This window comes from Vigna umbellata, chromosome 1, assembly GCF_029865625.1.
Source record: "Vigna umbellata cultivar VRB3 chromosome 1, Vumbellata_1.0, whole genome shotgun sequence".
Lineage (NCBI taxonomy): Eukaryota > Viridiplantae > Streptophyta > Magnoliopsida > Fabales > Fabaceae > Vigna > Vigna umbellata.
The window spans coordinates 63,188,418-63,210,741 of NC_142165.1; the positions used below are offsets into that span (position 1 = coordinate 63,188,418).

Here is a 22,324-nt window from a genome sequence, read left to right on the forward strand (position 1 = left end):
GACTTGATGATTAAACAATTCACCTACTTTACCAACTACTGATTCATCGTAGGGCACATCAAAACCCCCTACTCCTAAACTTAAAGTCATCAATACATCGACCACGGTGAATGACACCAGATGTTGACTAACTCTAAAAGATTGATGGTGCTTAACCCATCGACAAACCATCTCCTTCAACAATTTTAAATTGACCTCTAACGGGGTAACAATGTCCAAGCACCACCTGAATGGAGTCTTATATATGCGCGTTTCACAAGTCACTAGTAGTAACACATTCATATCGACAATGTAGGATGTATTCATCCATGCTCGCAAGCGTCACTACAAAATATTTATAAAACAATTCAAATTTCAAACATAACAATAAGTGTTCCAAAACACAAACAAAAAACAAAAATTATCAAACTCTACTTACCTTGTTATTACATGCTTCCATTTCTGTTTCAACTCAAGTAAACACTTCAATCAAAAAATCACCTACAATAACACATACATAAGGGCAAAACCGAAAAAGATAAATGAAAATTTCAACAACACAAAATATTAACAATACAGTATTGAATCCTCTTTACTCAATCCTCTTTATTATACAAACATTTCAATATATAAACTTTCATGCGTAAACCCTAAACAACGAAAGGAATCAACTATTGAGTGTAATGGTGATACTAACCTTGATGGTGTGTGCAAAAAAGCCCAAACCTTGGGAGAAATACCGCCAACGACAACGGCAGACAAATTCCAAAGACTTACACAACCACGAAAATGCTGCCCATGACGATGCACGCCAAAATCAACAAAAAGCCAGAACGGGGGATATACTGCCAACGAACCCATGGTCACACCATAAAAAAAGGGGAAAATGGGTACAAAGAGAGACGAAATCGTCGACAGTCACCAAATGACCCAAGAAAGGAAGTAAGAAGAGTCGAACTCCAACTCAAAGGGGGGAGAGACACAGCGGTTCAATGGTGGACAGAGAGTTAACAAATGCAAGGAACGAAGAAGACCAAAACGGTGGAGAGAGACAGAAGCGTCAATGGCGGAGAGAGAGTTTGTAAAAGTCCAAGGAACGAAAAAGACTGAATCTGAAAAGAAGGTGATACCAACCGCCGAAAGGACTTTCAGTCCAAATTCCTTCCAAAAATGCGCTTCTAGACAAATTTCACCTTTTTACAAAACTTTAAAACACCAACCAATGAAACAACGTCATGTGGTGTTGTAAAAAAGTTGGCCAAAATTTGTTATTAAAGAAGCATTTTCCTTAAAAAAAATCACCACACAAATAATTGGACTCTTTAATTCACTATGTTATTTTTGACAACCTTTAAATAGACGTAAATACATTTTTGAACCAAATACAAATAATAAAAACTAAAAATAAAATGTCAACAGACTCAAAATAAAATATATTTAATTTATCTCTATCTTATATCTACAAAATAAATTAAAATAATATTATACCTAATTAATGAAAAATCAAAACCATTGGTCCCTATTTTATCTTTATCAAAATCAAACTAAATATTAGTAGACTCAAACTAATAAAATAACATTTAAACAAAATTATTAATAAACCTCTAAAATGTAACTTTATCCCAACAAAACTTTCTCGTAAACTTAAATTTTTCATTCTTTATTCGGTTTTTCATGTGCATCATCCCACATCAAGCTTGCTTTTTTCAACCAGATTTGGATTCTTCATTTTCTTTACAACTAACTTCTTCTTTGCTTTGATCGACTTTCCAATTACCTTTGCCAACTTTATTTTCATTGTGGTAATCCTCTTTTTGAACTTGACCAATTTGTCTTTAACATTTGCTTATTTGTTTTTTGTTCTGGTTGTCTTTCCAATAACTTTGTTGTCACTACGGGGTCTATAGCAACTTTAACATTATTGTTTCTGAAATTCGATTTGTTAGTGGCTACTTCACTATAATGGTGGTTCTCCTTGCTAAGAACTTGCTCTTGAAGTATCCAATTTAGATTTCCTAGACATTGTATCTCCTCATTTATGGCTTTCCTCAATCTTTCATCAAGCACAACTTCTTCAAATTTTACATCTTCTACACCTGTTAACAAACGTGCTACATGTACCTCATCAATGGAATTATCCGAGCTTTTGCTAGTCATATCTTGCTTCAAGCACTGTTTTTGCAAGATCTTTAGCTCCAGTTCATACAACCGATTTTTCTTCGCTTTTACCTGGACTACTAGACGACTATGTTTATCCACAATACCTGGTCCTTCATAAAAATTGAACTATCTTTTTCAATTATCTGACTCATGCTTAAAATATTGTTCCTCGGTTCGGGAACATAGTAAACATTCATAATCTCTCCAACTTGTTCATCCTTCTACATATGCCAGATTATTCCATGCCCCTTCGCGACCACCTTGGAGTCATCTCCGAAAGACACAAATCCAACCTCCACCTTGGTGAGTTTATAAAAAATGTTCCCATTTCCACACATACTATTACTTGCTCCAATATTTAAATATCATACTGAATTGGTAGAAATCTCCTTAGCCTTTGATTTCAAGCATGGTCAAACATTCGAGTTCTCCACCTTCGACTCTGAGATCTTTGACATCAACAGAATCCCCATCTCTTCTTCATCTTCTTCTTTCGTAAGAAGATTTCTCTCACTTTTCTTCTCAACTTCACAAAATTTAGAAATGTGGCCAAACTTACCATAGTTGTAGCACTTCCTTTATCTACACTCGTTTGCATAGTGATCGTGCTTGCCACATTTAAAACACTTCACTTCTGACTTATCTCCTCGACCTTTCTCTTGTCCTCAGTCATGCCAATTCTATTGACCAGTTTACTCTTCATTGTCATTCTCAAAATTACCTTGGCCACGTCCACCTTGTCCTCAGTCTCCTTGTCCTTTGTCTCTAAGACCTCGACTCTAAGTATTCCGAGTTACATTCAATTCAACTTGTGCTTGTAGTTCTTTCACCGAGGGAATTGACAAGTCTTTTGACTCTTCTATGACACAAACAATGCTCATTTGCTCTTCATTCCTACCGAATAGATCTGTCACCTTTACTATCCGAGCTATATACTTGGTTACCATATCTTTGTTCTCCATCTTCAGACATTTTTGAACTCGCCTTTAAAACCTTGTAGTCGGACTTGTCTAACACATTTGTCTCCTCTGTATGCCACTCTCATAATCTCTCACGTCTCTTTTGAAGACGTCACATTTGCTATCTTGTCGAACCTTGTTTCGTCAACTGCATTGTATAAAAAGTACAAGTTGTTCTATCTCTCACCCGAGTCTTCTTTAAAAACTAAGGCTCGTTTTAGTATGCAGGAGCAACCTTTTGCAAGTAATATAAGGTTTTTCAGAGTCTTTGCATGCAACTATGGTGGACATTTTTATAATTATCCCTTTATAGACATTTTTATGTCTTCTAGCGATGCATCATTGGTCGACAACATTAATATATGTTTGGGTTTCATTGAAACAGTTTCGAAACTATAACGAAATTTTTTTATAAACTATGACAATTTTATATTTATACATTTGAATAATTAATAATATATTAAAAATAAATCTCGCATGCTGATAAAGTAAAAAGGTGCAAGAAATTTAATGAGATGTTTATAATTATTTAGTGTTGTTTTAGTAGTGAATTGATGGAATGTTTTTATCACTAAGAAAATATCTGAGTTTTTTTCATACATTACCTAAGATAGTTTTCACGAAGGTGTTTTGTATGTATTATATATATATATATATATATATATATATATATATATATATATATATATATATATACCGTGATTTGCTTATTATGATTAAAACTTGTAATCAAAATCACGATTCAAGAAAAAGTAAAAAGAAAAAAAATATTACTTAACATTTCAACATGATTTGTTGGTTACGGTTCTCTTATACATCGACCGAAAAATAGAAAGTGCGGGAGAAAGCTAAATCAAAAAAGAAAGAATCCTTAAACTGAACTATAAAAAGAAAAAATGTCCCAAAGAAGGTAACCAAGCTAGCTAGTTTATATACTTGAATCAAATTATGTGAGAAATGTATTATTTTGCAGTTGATGTACTTGCACCTGCAGGTAAACATCAGAGTAATGTGATCAGAAATGTATAAGCATGTGTATGTTCAATTCAATTTATTATGTGCACTTAAATGTGTACAAAACTACGTAATAATACCATCTCTTTTTGAGTTGGCAGATTTCTCTTCCCAAATGATATCACGCAGCCCAGCACATAGATCCCTGTAGAACTGTGAACACAAAAAATAAATTTTTTTATTGTAAGAAAAATACAATGGAATGGGAAAAAAAAGTATCCTTGAAAATCGAGATTTATAGAAATTACCTCTTCAAAATCAGGGGTATTTTTTCCATTCTTTCGAACCTCAACCTTGAAAAGGGAAGGATTCACCTTAAAGATCTGAAAAACAGAACTTAGAAAAGAACTTGAAAAAGTAATAAATTTAAATCTTGAACTGAAAAAACATGTACCTTAGTAACTATTGATAGATGACCTTTATGTTCATCCTTTTCCAATTTAATCTTCAACTGAAATGTATAATAAGAAATATTATAAGAAGTAGAAATTAGATAGCAAGTTATTAACGTTACAATCTGGTTTTGTCAATTATTTAGAAATTGAAATGTACGGGTTAAAGAAAATTTTCTTACCTTGTACTTTCTCTCCTTAACATTAAAACCCAGAGAAGCTATAGTTCGTTCAATCCCTGAAATTATCTCATCTGGGGAGCATTTGGATACGAAACTTGTTTCCCTTTTACCAAGTACCTAGGTAGCAAACAAATCAATTTTTCTTAGAAAGTGGACCAAGTAAAAATTCAGAATTATCAAATTAGTGACAAGTTTTGTGCATTCTTAGTTCTTAATTAGTAACACTAATAAACAGAATCTTACCATAATATAGTCAAAACTCAACAAAAGCTTGAATAAGAGTTCTTTTTCTTTTTCATGTGAATGACTTGAAAGAAAATCTGATGAATTATTATTAAACAGGGATTGATTAAACTAAATATCTTAAGTATATAATGTTTCTTAATCTATTGACAAGGAATATCAACAGGAAAATTGGATATCTAACTAAATTGAAGGTTTCTGCATACCTTGTTAAGCAGATTTCCTAAAAGATTGAAGCCAAGATAGGCACGCATTATCTGAAATGCATTCTTGGGAACAGGTTCTACAGGGTTCTGTGAATCCGGTTCTCCGGGACCCTGTGAATCCTGTTCACGAAATATTAACATGAAGTTAGAAACATAAGTTATACTGAGTGATATTTAATCAATATTAAAGCTAATTAATTAAAACGTTTTAGAGATACTACAGACACTGAAAACTTACTTCATGAAAACTTGCACTTAATTGTTGGGATTGAGGCTCGTTCTTGAACCATTCATCCTCCAAGATATCTTTAATTGCAATCCGCTGTTCCATGGCATCAGAAGAGGTGGTACAATAACATTTTAATTTCATGAGATAATGGGAAACCGAAAATATATGCTAAACACCATATTTTCATATCATGGCTCAATCAAATTAACCATGAATGGAACACGTCAAAGTACTTACTCTAGCTGGATTGGGATCAAGGATTCTCTCAATTAGTCTCTTTACACTTGGAGAAAAAAATGAAGGAAATGTGAAATCAGCCTTAAACATCTGAAATTTAAAAGCGGGCAGAGTTCAATTAATTACAAGGAAAGAAATATACATGAATATACACAAATATATAATATCAATAAAATATAAGTCCAACACCCACATGCAAAGAATTGACATCATCAACTCAAAATTTTTATAGGTTATCTTTATATTGTATTCAAGTTTTTCAATTTTACTCAAGTGGGATTTAGACTCACTTTGGATTCCCATTGGTTACACAAAGCACCGTGCTCATGATATAATTGTTCAGATTTGAACCTCAAACATGAATGAGTTATGCTAAGCAAAAGTACAAGAATAGCATCACAAACATTAAGTGAGAGTCACCTCTAGGCATAAAATGGTAGTGTCGTTACATTTGAAGGGTAAATATCCAGCCAATAGAAAAAAAAGAATAACACCACATGACCAGATGTCAGACTTTGCATCCTCATAGCCGATGTTCATTCTCTCCTATATATAAGTATGATAAGAGAGATTATATAGTGATATTATTACAAAATATGAGAGTGAGAGAAAGAGATTGAATTTGAAGTTTCAGATACAAAAGCTAATACACCTCTGGGGCGATATAATGTGGCAGACCACGTGCTGTGTGAAGCAATCCATCTGACTAAAAATAACAATACGATAAAATCAATTAGCAAGTCAACATGAATGTTTTGAAAATTTATTCACCAAGAACTGACTCACTCCAACTTGTTGGGACAGCATATTTACGCCAAAATCTATTATTTTAAGTACTCCATCAGCATCCACCAACAGATTCTCCGGCTGCAATATAGAGAATTAATAAAAAAGACATGCAGTAAATTAACATTAACCATTTTCTTAGAAAAACAAAAATGAGGAAACAAAGGAAAGGAACAACATATTATTGTCATAACACCTCACTGACCTTTAAGTTTTTATGGGAAACACCTTTACCGTGACAGTAATCCACAGCATGTATAAGCTGCTGAAAATATTTTCTTGCTTCGGGTTCTTCCATTCTCCCGGTGTTTGTCTGGTTCAGGAAAGCACCAGAAAAGTTACAATCTTTATAGAGGATTCTGATCCCAAATGAGAAGGCAAAAGGAAAAAAGAGTCTTACAATTTTATCAAACAGTTCCCCACCAGTTACATGCTCCGTTACAATAAAGAACTGTGTTTTTGAATGTATCTCCTACACCAAGATATATAAACGCATGCATCTATATAAGTTACTTGCAATGGGAAATTCGAAGATGAGGAAATAATTAAGTTATGCAACAGACGGTTTGTTCCATCTAACCTCACGCACATGCACCACATTAGGGTGTCTAATCATTTTCATTTTCAATAAGTTTAGCTCCATCTGCAAAGCGTTGAGCAGCATGAAATATCAGGTAAGAATGCATGGCATAATTCATGCTTAGAAGACTGTAACACGGTGATGATGAATGAAAGGAAAAGAACCTTCAGCAACTCGTTCTGGGGTTGCTTGGCGAGAACCGCATGCTTATCGAAAATTTTGATGGCCACATTGTTTCCGGTTTTAAGGCAACGTGCAAGCTTCACGATGGAGAAGTTTCCTTTGCCCAGAGTCTGGCCCAGTACATAACTTCCGACACGGAAACTTTCTCTCTGAGTGTTGCTGCTGGTGCTACTCTCCGAGTGTTCCATCTTCTTCTAGATTCTCTCTGTAGTTTCTTTTGCAGCTATATATATCAAGACCCTGGCTCTTGTTCTTGCAACCTTCGTTTTTCCTTCCTTTATCGAACCTTGGAAAGGAAGAAACAGCCTCGAGCAAACTTTGCAGATCAAGAATTATAATAATATTTGGCTGGGGAATTTTCTTGGTGGAAGAAGCAGCATGCGACGGAAAAGTTCTTGGTTGGAAGAAAGTGGTCGTGGGGAAGACTTTGTAGGGGGAGAGAGAACCCAGTTTGAAGGCTACCGGAGGTTTGTAATTGGACAGCGGCAACTCTATATATAGCACTGGTTGAAGAAAGTGGTGTTTTACTTTCGTTGTGATATTTTGTTGGGATGTGAAAATATTTCCTAAGCGACTAAATTTACATCTAATGAATTTTTTTTTATTAATTGAAGAGAAGTTTGAAAGAAGTGATAGGAAGAAGAGAATTCATGTTTTGAAAATATGAGAATGGAGAATAATGAAACTGACAAAGAGTTTCAAATGTAGTTACACATTAAAAGTATTGAATGGAAGGTGTATAGTAATATAGACCAAAAGTAAAATTAAACAATGTAAAAAAACTTTGTTGATAAAAAAGGAAGAAACCTGAAGAACACTATGGTAAGATGAAGTTTTCATCTTATTCCTATTGCAAAAGGAAAAACTATACAGAAGTTCAAACCTGACACTAGGTGCAAAGATAAAATTCAATCATGGAAAAAACTTATGGTTAACACGCTAAGTCTAACAAATAACAAGTATTAGCTTCTTTGATACGTGAATTTTAAGCTAAATCTACCTTATAAAAATTACTTAAGATAAGATTTGTATATACTTGTAAATCTATCTTTTGGTGATGTGAGATTTCAAATACCTTGCTAACGTGAAATGCAGCAGAAAAGAAAACTTCCTTTATCATCATTGGAATGCTGCGTAATATTCATCCCTGATTGTAGGTTTGATATCTGAATTTAGTATCTGAACTCTAGGCAAAAATTAGTGCCGTCGACTTGAAACCCGTGAGCCAACCCGGATTTGAGCCAGGTTGGATTAGAAAAAAATATGAAAATTTTGATGCGAGTCAATTTTGACCTGGCTCGTTAAGAATCCGGCTCACCCGGGTTGAACTCGTGGTGAGTCGGGTTGGCTCACCAACCCATCTATTTTTTTATTGAAATCAAATTAATTAAATTAATTATTCAAATCCTATTTCTTTTTTATTGAAATTAAATTAATTAAAGCAATAGAGCTTTTTGTGCTGCATTGTGTTGTTGTCTATCCAAAAGTTCCCCTCTGCTATATATTTTTGTTAACAGTTATATGTAATTTCTTGGTCAAACGGTTAAGAATCTCAAAAAAAGACGGTGAAAAAACGTTAAGTGAGCCAATGAGTCAACCCGTTTAAGCCATCAACCTGTGATGGGTTAGGTCAGGTTCAAATTTTTTTGGCTTGCTAATAAATGAGTTGGGTTGGATTGGCTCACTAAGTGGCCAACCCGTGGTGGGTCGGGTCGGGTTGGATCTGATATAGCTACTGGTGTACGGGGAAGAAAAACGTTCGTCGTACTTGGATGTGAAAGAGGAGGGAAATATCAGAAATACAAAGTCGATGTAGTGCCTAGTGTATACGGCACCCGTAAATGTGAGTGTCTGTTTCAATTAAAGGGTAAACCATGCTCAGACGGGGATGGATGGGTGTTGAAGGTGATGTGTGGACATCACAACCATGAGTTGGCTGAAACTTTAGTTGAGCATCCTTATGCTGGCAGGTTAAATATGAGTGAGCAGTCATTACTGGTTGATATGACAAAGAGTAAAGTTACACCTGCAAATATTTTATTAACTTTGAAACAAAATAATGATCGAAATGTCACAACGATTAAACAAATCTACAACGCAAGACAAGTGTATAAACGATCATTGAGGGGGTCCAGAACTGAACAACTTATGATGTTGTTGGACTGGGATAAGTACATTCATTGGAGTTGGTGTGCCGACGATTTAGAGGTTGTTATTGACCTGTTTTGGACACATCCTGATGCGGTGAAATTGTTAAACTCATTTAATGTTGTATTTTTGATGGATTCCACATATAAAAAAAAACAGATATAGACTTACGTTGCTTGAGATTGTGGGCATGACGTCTACAGGGTTAAACTTCTCTGCAACATTTGCTTTCTTGTCTACTAAACGGCAAAGTAATTTCACATGGGCTTTGAAAAAGCTGAAAGGTTTACTTTTAACATCTGAGGGTGGTCCTAAAGTCATTGTCACTGACCGAGACTTGGCTTTGATGAATGTCATTGCAAATGTATTCCCTGAGTCATATCAGATGTTATGTCAGTTCCACATCCTTAAAAATGTTAAAGCTAAATGCAAAATGTTAGTTCATTCTACTGAGGTTTGGGATGTGTTGATGGATGCATGGCAAAATGTGATGGATTGTGCTGATGAGAGCTTGTTTGCTGAGTATGTGAATAGTTTTCAATAGGCGAGCAGTTCATGGCCTTTGTTCTTTGAATATGTGAATCAGACTTGGATTATTCCGTACAATCACTAGTTCAGAAAGGGCTATAGACGTCCGTTCTTTAGGCTTTTTGACGTCCGACGTTCGACCGACGTCTTTGGGGTGACGTCTATGTAGACGTCCGTTGTGTCAGGCCGGACGTCTATATAGACGTCCGCTGTGTCAGGCCGGACGTCTATATAGACGTCCGCTGTGTTAGGCCGGACGTCTATATAGACGTACGATGTGAACCTCTCGGACGTCTATACACTACTACAGAAAGGGCTTTATTAGATGGGTTATTTAAGGTTATTTACGGGTTATTTAGGGTTATTTAGGATTACAGGGTTTGGACGTTTGTTTGTGCACTGTAACACGTCTGAAGAGCAGATTCGAAATGAAAATGGAGGGAGATGGAGGAGTAAACGACCTAAAACGTAGGCCAAAAACGCCGCCCAAGAACACGCAACAAACTGCACCGAAAACGATTTTTAATTGATCCAAATAAAAGATATTTCATCACTGAACAATTTAATCGGAATAAAAGTAAGACTAAATGGTCCAAAACAAATAAAAACCAACCTGGAAATGCAAAGCGCAGAGGGAACTCTCACAGGTTCGCATAACTCCTCGCGGGTTCGCGTTTTGGTTAGTAAGTCCTTATTTTAAACGTCTTTTGAATGTCCGTTGTGGCGGAGGCCGGACATCTATAATATAGTAGACGTCTGGCCGCTTCCAGGACGTTCAAGAGGCTGACAGAGTGTTCAACCCCTTAGTCTCTTGAACGTCCGTCCTGGAGGGGGACGGACGTCTATATATAGTAAACGTCCGTCCCCCTCCAGGACGGACGTTCAAGAGACTGAGAGTATAGTTCAACCCATCAGTCTCTTGAACGTCCGTCCTGGAGGGGGACGGACGTCTATATATATTAAACGTCCGTCCCCCTCCAGGACGGACGTTCAAGAGACTGACAGAGTAGTTGAACCCATCAGCCTCTTGAACGTCCGTGCCGGAGGGGGACGAACGTTTAATATATATAGACGTCCGTCCCCCTCACGGACGGACGTTCAAGAGACTGAGAGACTAGTTGAACCCGTCAGCCCCTTGAACGTCCGTCCTGGAGGGGGACGGACGTTTAATATATATAGACGTTCGTCCCCCTCCAGGACGGACGTTCAAGAGACTGAGAGAGTAGTTGAACCCGTCAGCCCCTTGAACGTCCGTCCTGGAGGGGGACGGACGTTTAATATATATAGACGTCCGTCCCCCTCCAGGACGGACGTTCAAGAGACTGATGGGTTGAACTACTGTCAGTCTCTTGAACGTCCCTCCTGGAGGGGGACGGACGTTTACTATATATAGACGTCCGTCCCCCTCCAGGACGGACGTTCAAGAGGCTGACAGAGTAGTTGAACCCGTCAGCCCCTTGAACGTCCGTCCTGGAGGGGGACGGACGTTTACTATATATAGACGTCCGTCCCCCTCCACGACGGACGTTCAAGAGACTGATGGGTTCAACTACCCTGTCAGCCTCTTGAACGTCCGTCCTGGAGGGGGACGGACGTCTATATATAGTAAACGTCTGTCCCCCTCCAGGACGGACGTTCAAAAGACTGACAGTAGTTCAACCCATCAATCTCTTGAACGTCCGTCCTGGAGGGGGACGGACGTCTATATATATTAAACGTTCGTCCCCCTCCAGGACGGACGTTCAAGGGGCTGACGGGTTCAACTACTATCTCAGTCTCTTGAACGTTCGTCCTGGAGGGGGACGGACGTCTATATATATTAAACGTCTGTCCCCCTCCAGGACGAACGTTCAAGTGGCTGACAGGGTAGTTTAACCCGTCAGTCTTTTGAACGTCCGTCCTTGAGGGGGCCGGACGTTTAATATATATAGACGTCCAGCCCCCTCCAGGACGGACGTTCATAAGGCTGAATCTTCAACTCTCCCGTCAGGCTTTTGAACGTCCGTTAGAGGGGTCGGACGTCTACTATATTATAGACGTTCGACCCCTTCTAGGACGGACGTCTCCACACTCAATTATTTACATTTATGCCACCGGTCAATTATTTACGTTGGGGTTTTGGTGGACGGACGTCTATGGGATGACGTTAAAGATCAATTTTGCACTAGTGAATACATACTTTGTAAAGTTCTGGACGAGCAGAGTAATGCATTTAGGGAACACAACCAGAAATAGGTGTGTTGTAATGTTATTTTATTTATTTGTTTTGTAGATAAATATTTATTTGCACTTGTTGATGGTTTCTTTTTTATTTTAGGGTTGAGTCTGCTCATTGGAGTCTGATGAAAGTTCTGGATAATAGTATGGGTGATTTATGTTCTTATTGGGTTAGTATTCATAACGTCGTTATCTTACAACACAACAAGATTAAGGCGTCATTTGAAAGAAGTCTGTTACTCACGGGTGACCTTTTAAAGGATACAGATATAGAAAACTTATTGGGTGTGTCTCTCGATATGCATTGGATCTCATTGCTAAGAAATTGGAAAGAGTGCAGTAGATAGGATTGGACTCATCAAAGTGTGGATGCGTATTGAGACGTACATTTGGTGTCCCCTGTGCATGTGAATTACCACAGTATGATGTTGCATTGATCCCTCTGGGTGAATTTCATATCATGTGGCGAAGTTGCATTTCTCAAATGTTGAATTAAATGAAACCGAGCCCGAGTTATCCATTAAAGATGAGTTGAAACAAGTAGAAGAATGATTCAATGAGGTTGGCATTGGAGATAAAGTCACCATCAAGCACAAGTTACTTGACATTACTTGTCCTACATTGACATCAATGGTTCCTCCATTACATAAAGTCAAGACAAAGGGTGCTCAAAAAAGTAAAGTTCAACGAAGAGAAAGGTCTACTATGCGGGATCCATCATATTTTGAGTATGTCGATGCCTTTCATTCAACAATAGAATCTTCAACTGTGAAAAGTAAATTACAATCAAAGCTAAATGTAGTGAAGAAAAAAAGAGTTCCAATGATAGACCAGTTTCATTCTATTACTCACCCCTTCATTGTGGACGTTGTTGATGTTGTGGCTGATGGTCACTGTGGATATAAATGCATTGCTACGTCGTTGGGACTCAGAGAAGATTCATGGCCCGTTATCAGAAATGATTTGTACAAAAAACTCAGTCAATGGAGTGATGAATACGCAAGCCAAAGTAGGAGGGTATGATAGACTAGAAGAACTGAGGAACTCTTTGTTGGTGCAATCACAGTCGGCGGTAAGTGTTTCCTGTTTTATGTATTTTATTTATTATATTTATTTTATCTAACAACTTTTATTCATAACAGGCTAACAGGAATAAGTGGATGACATTACCAGACATTGGTTATGCAATTGCTAACTGATATAATGTCATCTTAGTGTGTATGTCATCATCTCAAAATTATACTATCTTCCCACTACGTTCCACACCACCTTCTGATATAACTCAACATCGGTTAATTTGTATAGGACATGTTCATGGATGTCATTTCGTGCAGGTAATTGTATTATTTTGTGATTTCATTTGAAAATTACTTATGACTCAATTAACTATTGTAATTTGTATTATGGTAGGTTAAGTTACAAGAAGGTTGTCCTTTGCCCATGGTGAATATCATCTCCTCAACCCACTGTTATTCTGAGGCACGAGCGTGGTCATCTATTTATACTAGTAGGATGCAAGCATTTGCACAGTTGATGGGCATAATGACATCTTATGTTGACTTGGATGATTCGTGATATTTATGAAGATATGTAAAAATACATTATTACTTTTTGTTAAGGTGTAAATTAAATTTTAAGTTTTGTGAACCAATGATTTTGAAATCCAGGCAACTGATTATGATGGAACATAATTAATACCATTATTACGAGTCGATAATAAATTGTCGAAAACATTAGTTATGTGATCTAAATTTTATATTGAGGAAATACAAAAAATTTTAAGAAATGAAAATGTATAGCTGCATTAACAATGTTAAAATATTAAATGCATTATCATACAAATGTTAAAATTAAAAGTACGGCTACAGTAACAATGTAAAACATACAAAATGTAGTAATTTACTTAAGGCCAAAATTTGGAAAAGAAAATTAGTTAACGAACACTTAAGGTAAACATTAGTGTATCCCAAATAACACATAATCTCGTGAGTCATAACTTGTTAAAAAAATGAAATACAAAGTCCTATCAATTAGACGTCGACCGTCTACCATGCACATGCCTCTGCCCTCTCCTAGTCGGAGAATATTCGTCGATGCCCTCATTAGCAATCTGAAGCAGGTCCACCGACACCTGATGTGCAACAGTACCCTCAGTCACATGACACGACACGATATCAATGATTATAACATTCTCGCCATTCGCCTAAATCTAGCCTGCATTATAATTATATCAAACAAATAAATAAACATGGTTAAGAAAATTTAATAACATAAGCAATGAAAAATAACATAACAAGATGCCAGATGATGAATGTGGAGAGGATCTACGATGGGGTCGTGCCTCCTGTGCAACATCGGGGCGCTGTATAGGCCCAAGAGCCGGTCTCGTGTTAGGTGGAGCAGGAATAACATAGGGATGTGAAACCCTCCTAAACCACTGTATGTATCCATCGACACATTCAGAAGGGTATGATGCTTGTCTCACATTCATAATAACGTGATTCATGAAGTGCAACCACGCATAATCAACAGCGACTACATCTACATCTGCAACGGCAGTGGATGGTCGTTGAATCTCCTGGTATAACCCAAACTGCCTCATCACACGCTCAGGCAAATGATGGGAAAGGGTGTCACCAATCTGAATCCATCCAAAATACATACAGATGCCGAAGAATGGACGAATTCCCCCGATGTCCCTCATATGGATGTCATACAACTCCACTGTATGTGATGGAAGCGGCCTCAATCTTCAAGACTGGAGTGGCTCCTTGATCCAGAAATGGCAGCGGAATGGAAGCAAGGTTGGAGATATCGGTGCAGACCAAGTGTTTGACTGGCAGTGTTTGGATGAGTGTGCGTGGTGCATGTTTCATGTGGGAAACATTAAAAACGTGGCTGGTTGCATGTTTCACTTGGGGAATGTTGCTGGCTGCATGTTTCACATGGAAAATGTTGAAAACGTGCTTCAAAGAAGTTACACGGCTGGCTGCACAATGCATTCTTCTTTGCCTCTTTGCTTGGCAACTCTCCTAGGAACATTCCACTCTTTATTAGTGTCCTACAAAACAATGTAAATGGATTTAGTTAAAGAGAATCTATCCAAGACTTATATAAGGAAAGAGCTTTAGCAATTTTTATTCTACTTCCCTTTCTTTAGTCTTAGTTTTAGTTGATACTTCTTTGGATGGGAAGTCCCTAAAGGGGTTGGCATCAGTATGTCAGGCCATCCAACTGCGATCGAATCTTTGCAAGAGTCGAACTCTGCCAAGGGCTCTGCCACCTAGTCGCACGTGGTGTGGTGTCATCATAAGAAGATACCAACCGCCTCCTTCCCATGCTAGGGAAATGCTCGTATATCCAACTCTAAAAATGCAATTATTTAATTAAATTTCTTTCGTCTTTGAACATGGAAATAAGTACATCAAATAAATGTGAAGGGTATATGTCTGTACCTGAAACAAAGTTAGATATACAGCCATCTGCTTCTTGGAAACCAGACTCGCATCCCCGAGCTGGTCGTACAAATGGGCGAGTGCAGCAACACCCCAAGCATATCTGCCACACGCGTGTACTTCTCTAAATAATGGTAGGTAAGACACGCGTATAGAAGTGACACTTTTATTTGCAAAAATCTTGCATCCTACTAGATGCAAGAGATATGCTCTAGCAACATAATCCCAATTCTGCGAGTGACACCTCTGAACATATATCTCTCTGAGCCAGCTGAGTCTCAGCACCAACTGCGCCACCATCAACGTCGAGTAGGTCTACGAGGGCCGTCGAGCCTCCTCAAACTCCAACTTCTCCAAATCACATAATTGTCCTAGTACCGGGAGGTGAAGTAAAGTGGAGACATCGTCAAGAGTGATCGACAACTCCCCTACAGAGAGATGGAAACTACTCGTCTCAAAGTGTCATTCCTCTATGAAACCGAGCAACAAGCCTTTATCAACGTAATCATAGTAAATATCTGTGAGAGGCATCAAAGAGGAATTCAACACAATGTGTTGAATTCTTTCGACGCACGGTCCTAACTTATTAACTATTTTACCATGGGAGATCAACTTCAGTATCTCCCCTCGATCCTACACAACAATATTTAATATCATTTGTATTCGAAAAAAACTTAATAATTAAAATTTAAGTTATGCGCTCACCCGGCCCTGCGAAATACCATAAGCAACATGTTGAACATAGTTCGTCAACAATGAAGCATCACGTGGACCTCCAGGAAATCCACCGACATCCTCCTCCTGTATGTCAGGAACATCGACATGTTCCTCCTCCTCATTATCGCCGTCAGGGGCCTCAAATGCCTCCTCCTCAAACGCTCGGTCCTCGGCTATAGGGTCATCTTGAATAGGAGCTACATGTCTTCTCCGAGCCGAAACTGTAGGTCGTCTCCTACCTTCACCCTGTGCAGAACTCTCTCCTCGAGAACTCTCTCCACGAGAACTAAAAGATGCACCTCGTGTTCTTACCATTTCTGACAAAAACATTTTTAATTAAATTAATAATTATTTCATTAAATTAATATTTTTTTATTAATTTAATAATAATTATTTCATTAAATAAAATAATTTTAATTTAGATATAAATAAATAACAAATTATAAAAAAATACTAAATTTAAATACTCTATAAATTAATTAAAAATACAATAAATTAATAAACTAAAAAATTAAAATAAAATAATTACGTGACAAATAAATTGAAAATAAAAAATTAAATAAAATTCGTTGATAAAAATAATTAAAAACTAAAAACTAAAAACTAATAATAAACTAAAAACTAAACAATATAAAAAAGAACATCTAGGTCTGAACGAATGTCGCATATCTGTTTGGCCCTGAAACGGATGTTGATATCCGTCAACGGATATTGACATCCATTTCAGGGCCAAACGGATATGCGACATCCGTTCATGACCTGTTATCTTCTTCCTCCGAACACACGCACACACAAAGCTTCCTCCGAACACACGCACACAGAGAAAAAAAAACAGAGCAAAACACATTAACCACAACAAAGATATTCAATACATTTACAAAAAAGAATTTAAAAGCAAGAATGAAACGAAGATGCTAACCTCTCGTAGACCCAAGACGCGAAGCACCACCGCACACACTGTCGCACCGTCGCACCACCGCACCGCTTGACTGCTGCACCGCCGAAACAAGAAAATGAGACTTGGAGAGTTGGGGGTGTGGTTGATGAGAAAACGGATATGGAAGAGAGAAAGAAGAGATGGGAGATGAGAAGAACGGATGTGATGGAGTTGGGGGTGGGAATCTGAATCTGAAAAGAGAGAGAATGAGAATTGAATCTAAAAAGAGAGAGAAGGAGAGTTGGGAGGTGCGACTGAGTGAAAAAATGAAATTGAGTAAAAAGTTAGGCATTGAGTTTAGGATTAAAAAGTAAATAAAGTTATTTTTGTAATTAAATTTTTTTTGCAAAAGGTTGGTGAGTGGAAGGAGAAGTGGTGGTGGTGGAGTTTGACAATAGGTAAAATCCACGGAATCTTAATATGAAAAATAATTATGATCTTGATTTCAATGATTGAAAATTAAGTTCTATTATGCAGTATAGAAATAAGGGAGAACTATTCATCAGACACCATGGCGAAATTATCTGTAATATATATTAACTATTATCTAAGATATCGTTCTTATCCTCTATAGACTACTGAACATCATTGGCATTTTCTATCGGGCAACTATGGCAGTGGGGTACACGTTAGAATGACATTTTTCCATTTGTAATGCTTGCAAACGAAACATTTTTCAAAGATGGTCACCGAAGTTTGGAAAAGGAAGAAGTGACGGAACATAGCATACGTTGCCCTTGCATTTAGCTTCACTAAACCCTATATAACATGGGTTTTTCAATGGTTATAGTAACAAAAATTTACATTTTCCAAATACATATCTACAAATGATATTTGTATTTATTTATGCATTATAATTTTACAACATCAAAATGTTAGCCTTTTCCAGTAGACAAGTCTTGAAACTTAACATCTAGTTCTCCCCGAAGGCACTACAACAAACACAAGCAACCCTCAATTATTGTTTTACAATTTGCAGTCATAACAGGATCCTATTGCAGTGTATCGAAAAACCTTTGTTACAAGCCGCAGTTTTTAATGTTTGCATGAGTAATTATTTTTAACTTATGAGAAAAGCCTTTTTTTATTAACATTTTCAGAAATTATAGCCAGAGCTTTAGCAAGATATCAAAACTTGAGGCAGATGAGTTTATTGGTAGAAAATCACGAGTCTGTAAGCAGAATACAAGTGCAAGAATTCCCAAACTGTGCTGTTATACATACACACATACACACACATACATAAATAAATACATATGTATATGTATGTGTATGTATTGCAGAAAAGTGTCTTTAGAGTCCAAACTATTCTTGTTCATGAAACCCCTTGAATAGGATACAATAATTACCTAACAAGAAGGCAATACATCAACTAAAATAACTGGCGTTTTTACACGACTCATACATAAAGAGAAAAAAAAAACAACGACAGGATCTGGCTTCACTGATTCAGAATAGAGAGGGATCTATGAACTTCCTTGAGGAAGTACCTGCTCTTTGCATTGGTGACAGAAGCAGCAGACGAAACTGCTGAGCTTTTAGGTGGTGAAATGACAGAATCATTAGCGCTAATCTCCCTCTCATCTTCACTAATAGTGTCCAACATCTTTGAAGTTCTGTGCCTCATCACAGTAACATACTGTGGTGGTGCTACCTCCATGAAGAACCTAGCAATGCGGGAATTCGCCATTTTTTTGGAAAGGAGAGAAATTGTGCTGAAATTGGTTTGATTGTTGATGATGGGAATGAAGGGATGAAGGGTTGGATTTATAAGAAGTAGCTAGAGTTACTTAACTAGGCTAAGATTGAGTCAATGGTCTCAATCATAAAGGTTAAATCAAAATTTATCTGTTAGTGCCGTCTCTAGCTTTTGGTATTAATTGCGACGCAAGATTGTTTTCCTAACTTTTCCTTGTGGATAACTTTCCGGTGGGACCTGAATGGTATGTGTCAAAAGGTGGGTGGAAATTTCATATCCATGGAGATATGGTTTTTGTTGGGTACAGTTCTTACAAATATACACTTTTTGGGGTTTAGTGAAGGGCTATTTTAGGATGCCACGTTGCTTCTGATGGGTATGAGCATGACATGGGTGTATATTCGAGAAATTTTGTTCATACATTTGTTTATTTTATGTTGGTTGGGTTAGTCTTCCAAGTTTCAGGGCACTGATTATTGGATCTTGAATTGCATTGATGTTGGAGAATTTTGATTGAACGAAGAACATGGATGCCAAGTGTAGCATCGTAGTTATAATTGGCGGTGAGGTTCCGACAACGTTAATGGGAGGCAAGGACAATGTGCTTAAAATGGTGAATTATTGAAGATATTATTTTAGATTGTTTTGGGCTTTAGGAAATTTCTGCGGTCCTATAAGAATCTATAGCAATTGATTTTAAGTGTTTAAGTAAATATTAACAACTTTCTTGATAGTTTGTCAATTTTAATATATTGTAAAGGTTATTCAGATAATAGTTTAATTTGCCTTATCAAACCATTGAGTCATATATAATTTTTTTGTTTTTTTTTTGTCTTTATGTATATAGGTTAGACAGGATACAAAAATTATCAAACAATGATTGGTTTAGTTCTGTATTGAATTCGAAGGTAGTGTTTGGTTAATTATTTGCCATACATTGTTCCTCAAGTTTTAATCACTGGGCTTATCTAGACAGTTAAAAACAATTTTTCACTGTGACTGTAAAAATATTATTGAATCATCGTTAAAAGTATTTTACAGACAACAATAATCATATTTAACTATTATTCCATGCTGAAAATTTAACGACAATTAAATTTAATTGTTATTGAAATTTTAAAATAATGACGATACTTCATCAAATTTTAATTAGAACAAAAAAATTAATGAAAAAGATTTATAAAATGACGGTTTTATTCTTGACCTTTGTTATAAATCCAATAAAAAGTAAAAAAATATAATAATAAATTGATTATAAGAACCGTTGCTAAAAGTGATGGTTTTTTTTAAATGTGATTTTATAATTTCATAATTTTATAAGAACCTGCAATTTTATAATTTCATCTACCTAAAACCTATTAAAAAAATTTTATACAAAACATACAGTTTGTTACTATGGTTTCGAACTTAACCGATCGATAAGGGTGATAAATTGCAGGAGCAAAACCAAGCGGGTGGACGTTTAAGAAAACGTCTCAGAGCTACTTGATCCCGACAATCGTTGAACACATTTAAGGCACAATTAATGTCACAACGAATATTGTTAAGCAGCTAAAGTTTTCATTAATGACCATTAAGAGGTAAATTAATTGGTCAAATTCCTTTAAACTCTATAAATAGGGGTTTACTTTAGAGGTAAAATGACTTTTGACTTATTATTAATTATAAAAGACCTATAGAGAAAAATTCTGACTTGAACGTCAGAGTGTCTTCTGCAGGTCAACCCCCATTCGGTGTTTAATATTCTGAAGGAAGGAATAAGGACACTCGGCACGCAGGATTACAAGACTACAAGGCCGATCAATTTGTCGGAGCTCAGAGCTAGGAGAACGTTTGGTACGAAAGGAGCGTAGGCGGTTTCCTCGTCCCATTTCAGTGGAAACACAGTTCAACATGTATAATATATCAATACTCTGACAAGTAACAATAAAATTATTCTAACAAATAATTCTAAGTCTAACTCTAACACCTTAAACTTTTATATATGATAATAAATTACTTTGTCCATGCTTGTTGAACATATTCTAATACTCTTTGATGGAACAATTGGTCATCATTAAAATTCTACAAAAGTGAAATGAAGTTAAAACTAGGACATATTAATTGATTTTGAAACTACAGTTAATAATAGTAGGTTATAACATCTTACATCATCCCAATTACTTCGATAGCCGACTTGCACAATAGTTGTCATCCACTACATGATGTAATAGTCACACTCGTAGCTCCTAGTTTGTTTATTTCACTACACTCAGTAAAATTATTTAGATAAATCAAATGATAAGACTAAAAGTTAATGATGAACCATAAATACCTTAACAAATCCATGTGACCTTTTGAGTTGTGTAGTTGATCTACACTCAATATACTATGTAAATTAAAGACACTAAGATAAAAAAAATTCAATGTTAGGAAACATTCAACTGTATATTAAAGGTCAATGTAGTAGTAGATAGTAGGGGTTTTTTAAAATAGACTTACATGTCTACTATACTTCTCAAGTGAGGGAGATGCTTCTAATGTAGGGAGCAAAAACATAAGGTACGGTACGATCTGGCACTAATAAAACTAGTAATTGCTAATGAGGACTACGTTGAAAATTAGTTAAAACATATATCATACCAAAACTATAAGTTATTAAATAAGCATGGACTTACTTATCTATATATAAAGCAAGGTAAACTTGTTTCTACCCTTGCATTATAGAATTAGTGATGTAAATTTTTGTTTCTATTTTCTTGTCACCCATTAAGGTCATGAATTGAAGGTCTATAAACCCATATGTGTCATCATTTCCCTCTTCTAAACACAAACCATATAAGTACTTAAATTTGATATTAAACACATCAAATATCTAATGAAGTAAGGAATACAAATGACTTTAAAAGTTAGCTTACATCATCCATAACTGTAGAATAGATATGTTTAACTCCTCATTTCCTACTAAAGTCTCCATCAAATCATATATATATAAACCATGGAAGATCTCTATCTTTGTCAAAAATAGTGGCATCCCAATGAATCACCATGGTTATAGTAACCTCCGTCAACATGGCTATTGGATCTTCCAAATTTTTTTATGCATACAACTTTGTTCATGTTGCTACACAACAAATATATGACATTAGTTAGGATTATATATTACATATGTAACAATATTAATGGAGATACAAATCGATTTAATATGTGGTGTAACCAATTCAATTTGCGGTGTCATCCTCATGAGATGTTTCAGTCAAGCAATGAAAGTTTGTAATGTTTGTGATACAATACCAACAACCCCTAATGTCGATATAAGAACTACAACATCAATTGTCAATACAATCTCTACCATAACCTTTACCAAATGAGATAGGAGACATTTACCATGCAACATGGTTGAACCTTCAAAGCATTTCCCATGAGCCACCAATTAGGAGGGAGATACATAATTAACCAATGTGTACAACTCACACTGGCAACCAAAGCCAATG

The 22,324-nt window shown here is 36.4% G+C and overlaps 4 protein-coding genes across 5 annotated transcripts; all 4 read right to left on the reverse strand.

Moving 5' to 3' along the window:
- Positions 1-1,773: 1,773 nt before the first annotated feature.
- CIPK23 (CBL-interacting protein kinase 23) lies at positions 1,774-7,338 on the reverse strand. The gene is made up of 16 exons (XM_047312349.1): positions 7,132-7,338; positions 6,968-7,030; positions 6,788-6,859; positions 6,593-6,700; positions 6,388-6,468; positions 6,252-6,307; positions 6,022-6,142; positions 5,602-5,691; positions 5,374-5,457; positions 5,136-5,255; positions 4,687-4,803; positions 4,507-4,563; positions 4,361-4,435; positions 4,193-4,265; positions 4,081-4,086; positions 1,774-2,249 (listed from the first exon to the last, which is right to left on the reverse strand). Exons 1-16 carry the CDS (start codon positions 7,336-7,338, stop codon positions 1,774-1,776), a joined length of 1,806 nt encoding a protein of 601 aa, XP_047168305.1.
- A 6,620-nt stretch (positions 7,339-13,958) lies between these two features.
- Positions 13,959-17,635, reverse strand: LOC124837067 (uncharacterized). Of its 2 annotated transcripts, XM_088104027.1 has the most exons (5): positions 17,135-17,635; positions 16,204-16,532; positions 15,499-15,926; positions 14,372-15,409; positions 13,959-14,257 (listed from the first exon to the last, which is right to left on the reverse strand). In XM_088104027.1, the coding sequence occupies exons 1-3, from the start codon at positions 17,442-17,444 to the stop codon at positions 15,870-15,872; spliced, it is 696 nt and encodes a 231-aa protein (XP_087960153.1). In that variant the 5' UTR covers positions 17,445-17,635; the 3' UTR covers positions 13,959-14,257; positions 14,372-15,409; positions 15,499-15,869. The 2 variants fall into 2 exon arrangements, with proteins under 2 accessions (XP_087960153.1, XP_087960151.1); XM_088104025.1 differs by having other exon boundaries at positions 13,959-15,409.
- Positions 14,070-15,798, reverse strand: LOC124837065 (uncharacterized). Its single transcript, XM_088106189.1, has 3 exons — positions 15,499-15,798; positions 14,385-14,684; positions 14,070-14,174 (listed from the first exon to the last, which is right to left on the reverse strand). The coding sequence occupies exons 1-3, from the start codon at positions 15,796-15,798 to the stop codon at positions 14,070-14,072; spliced, it is 705 nt and encodes a 234-aa protein (XP_087962315.1).
- Positions 17,636-18,278: 643 nt separating the features above from the next.
- Positions 18,279-18,901, reverse strand: LOC148206013 (galactosyltransferase family protein). The gene has a single exon (XM_088104028.1). The coding sequence runs from the start codon at positions 18,840-18,842 to the stop codon at positions 18,594-18,596; it is 249 nt and encodes an 82-aa protein (XP_087960154.1). The 5' UTR covers positions 18,843-18,901; the 3' UTR covers positions 18,279-18,593.
- Positions 18,902-22,324: the final 3,423 nt, after the last annotated feature.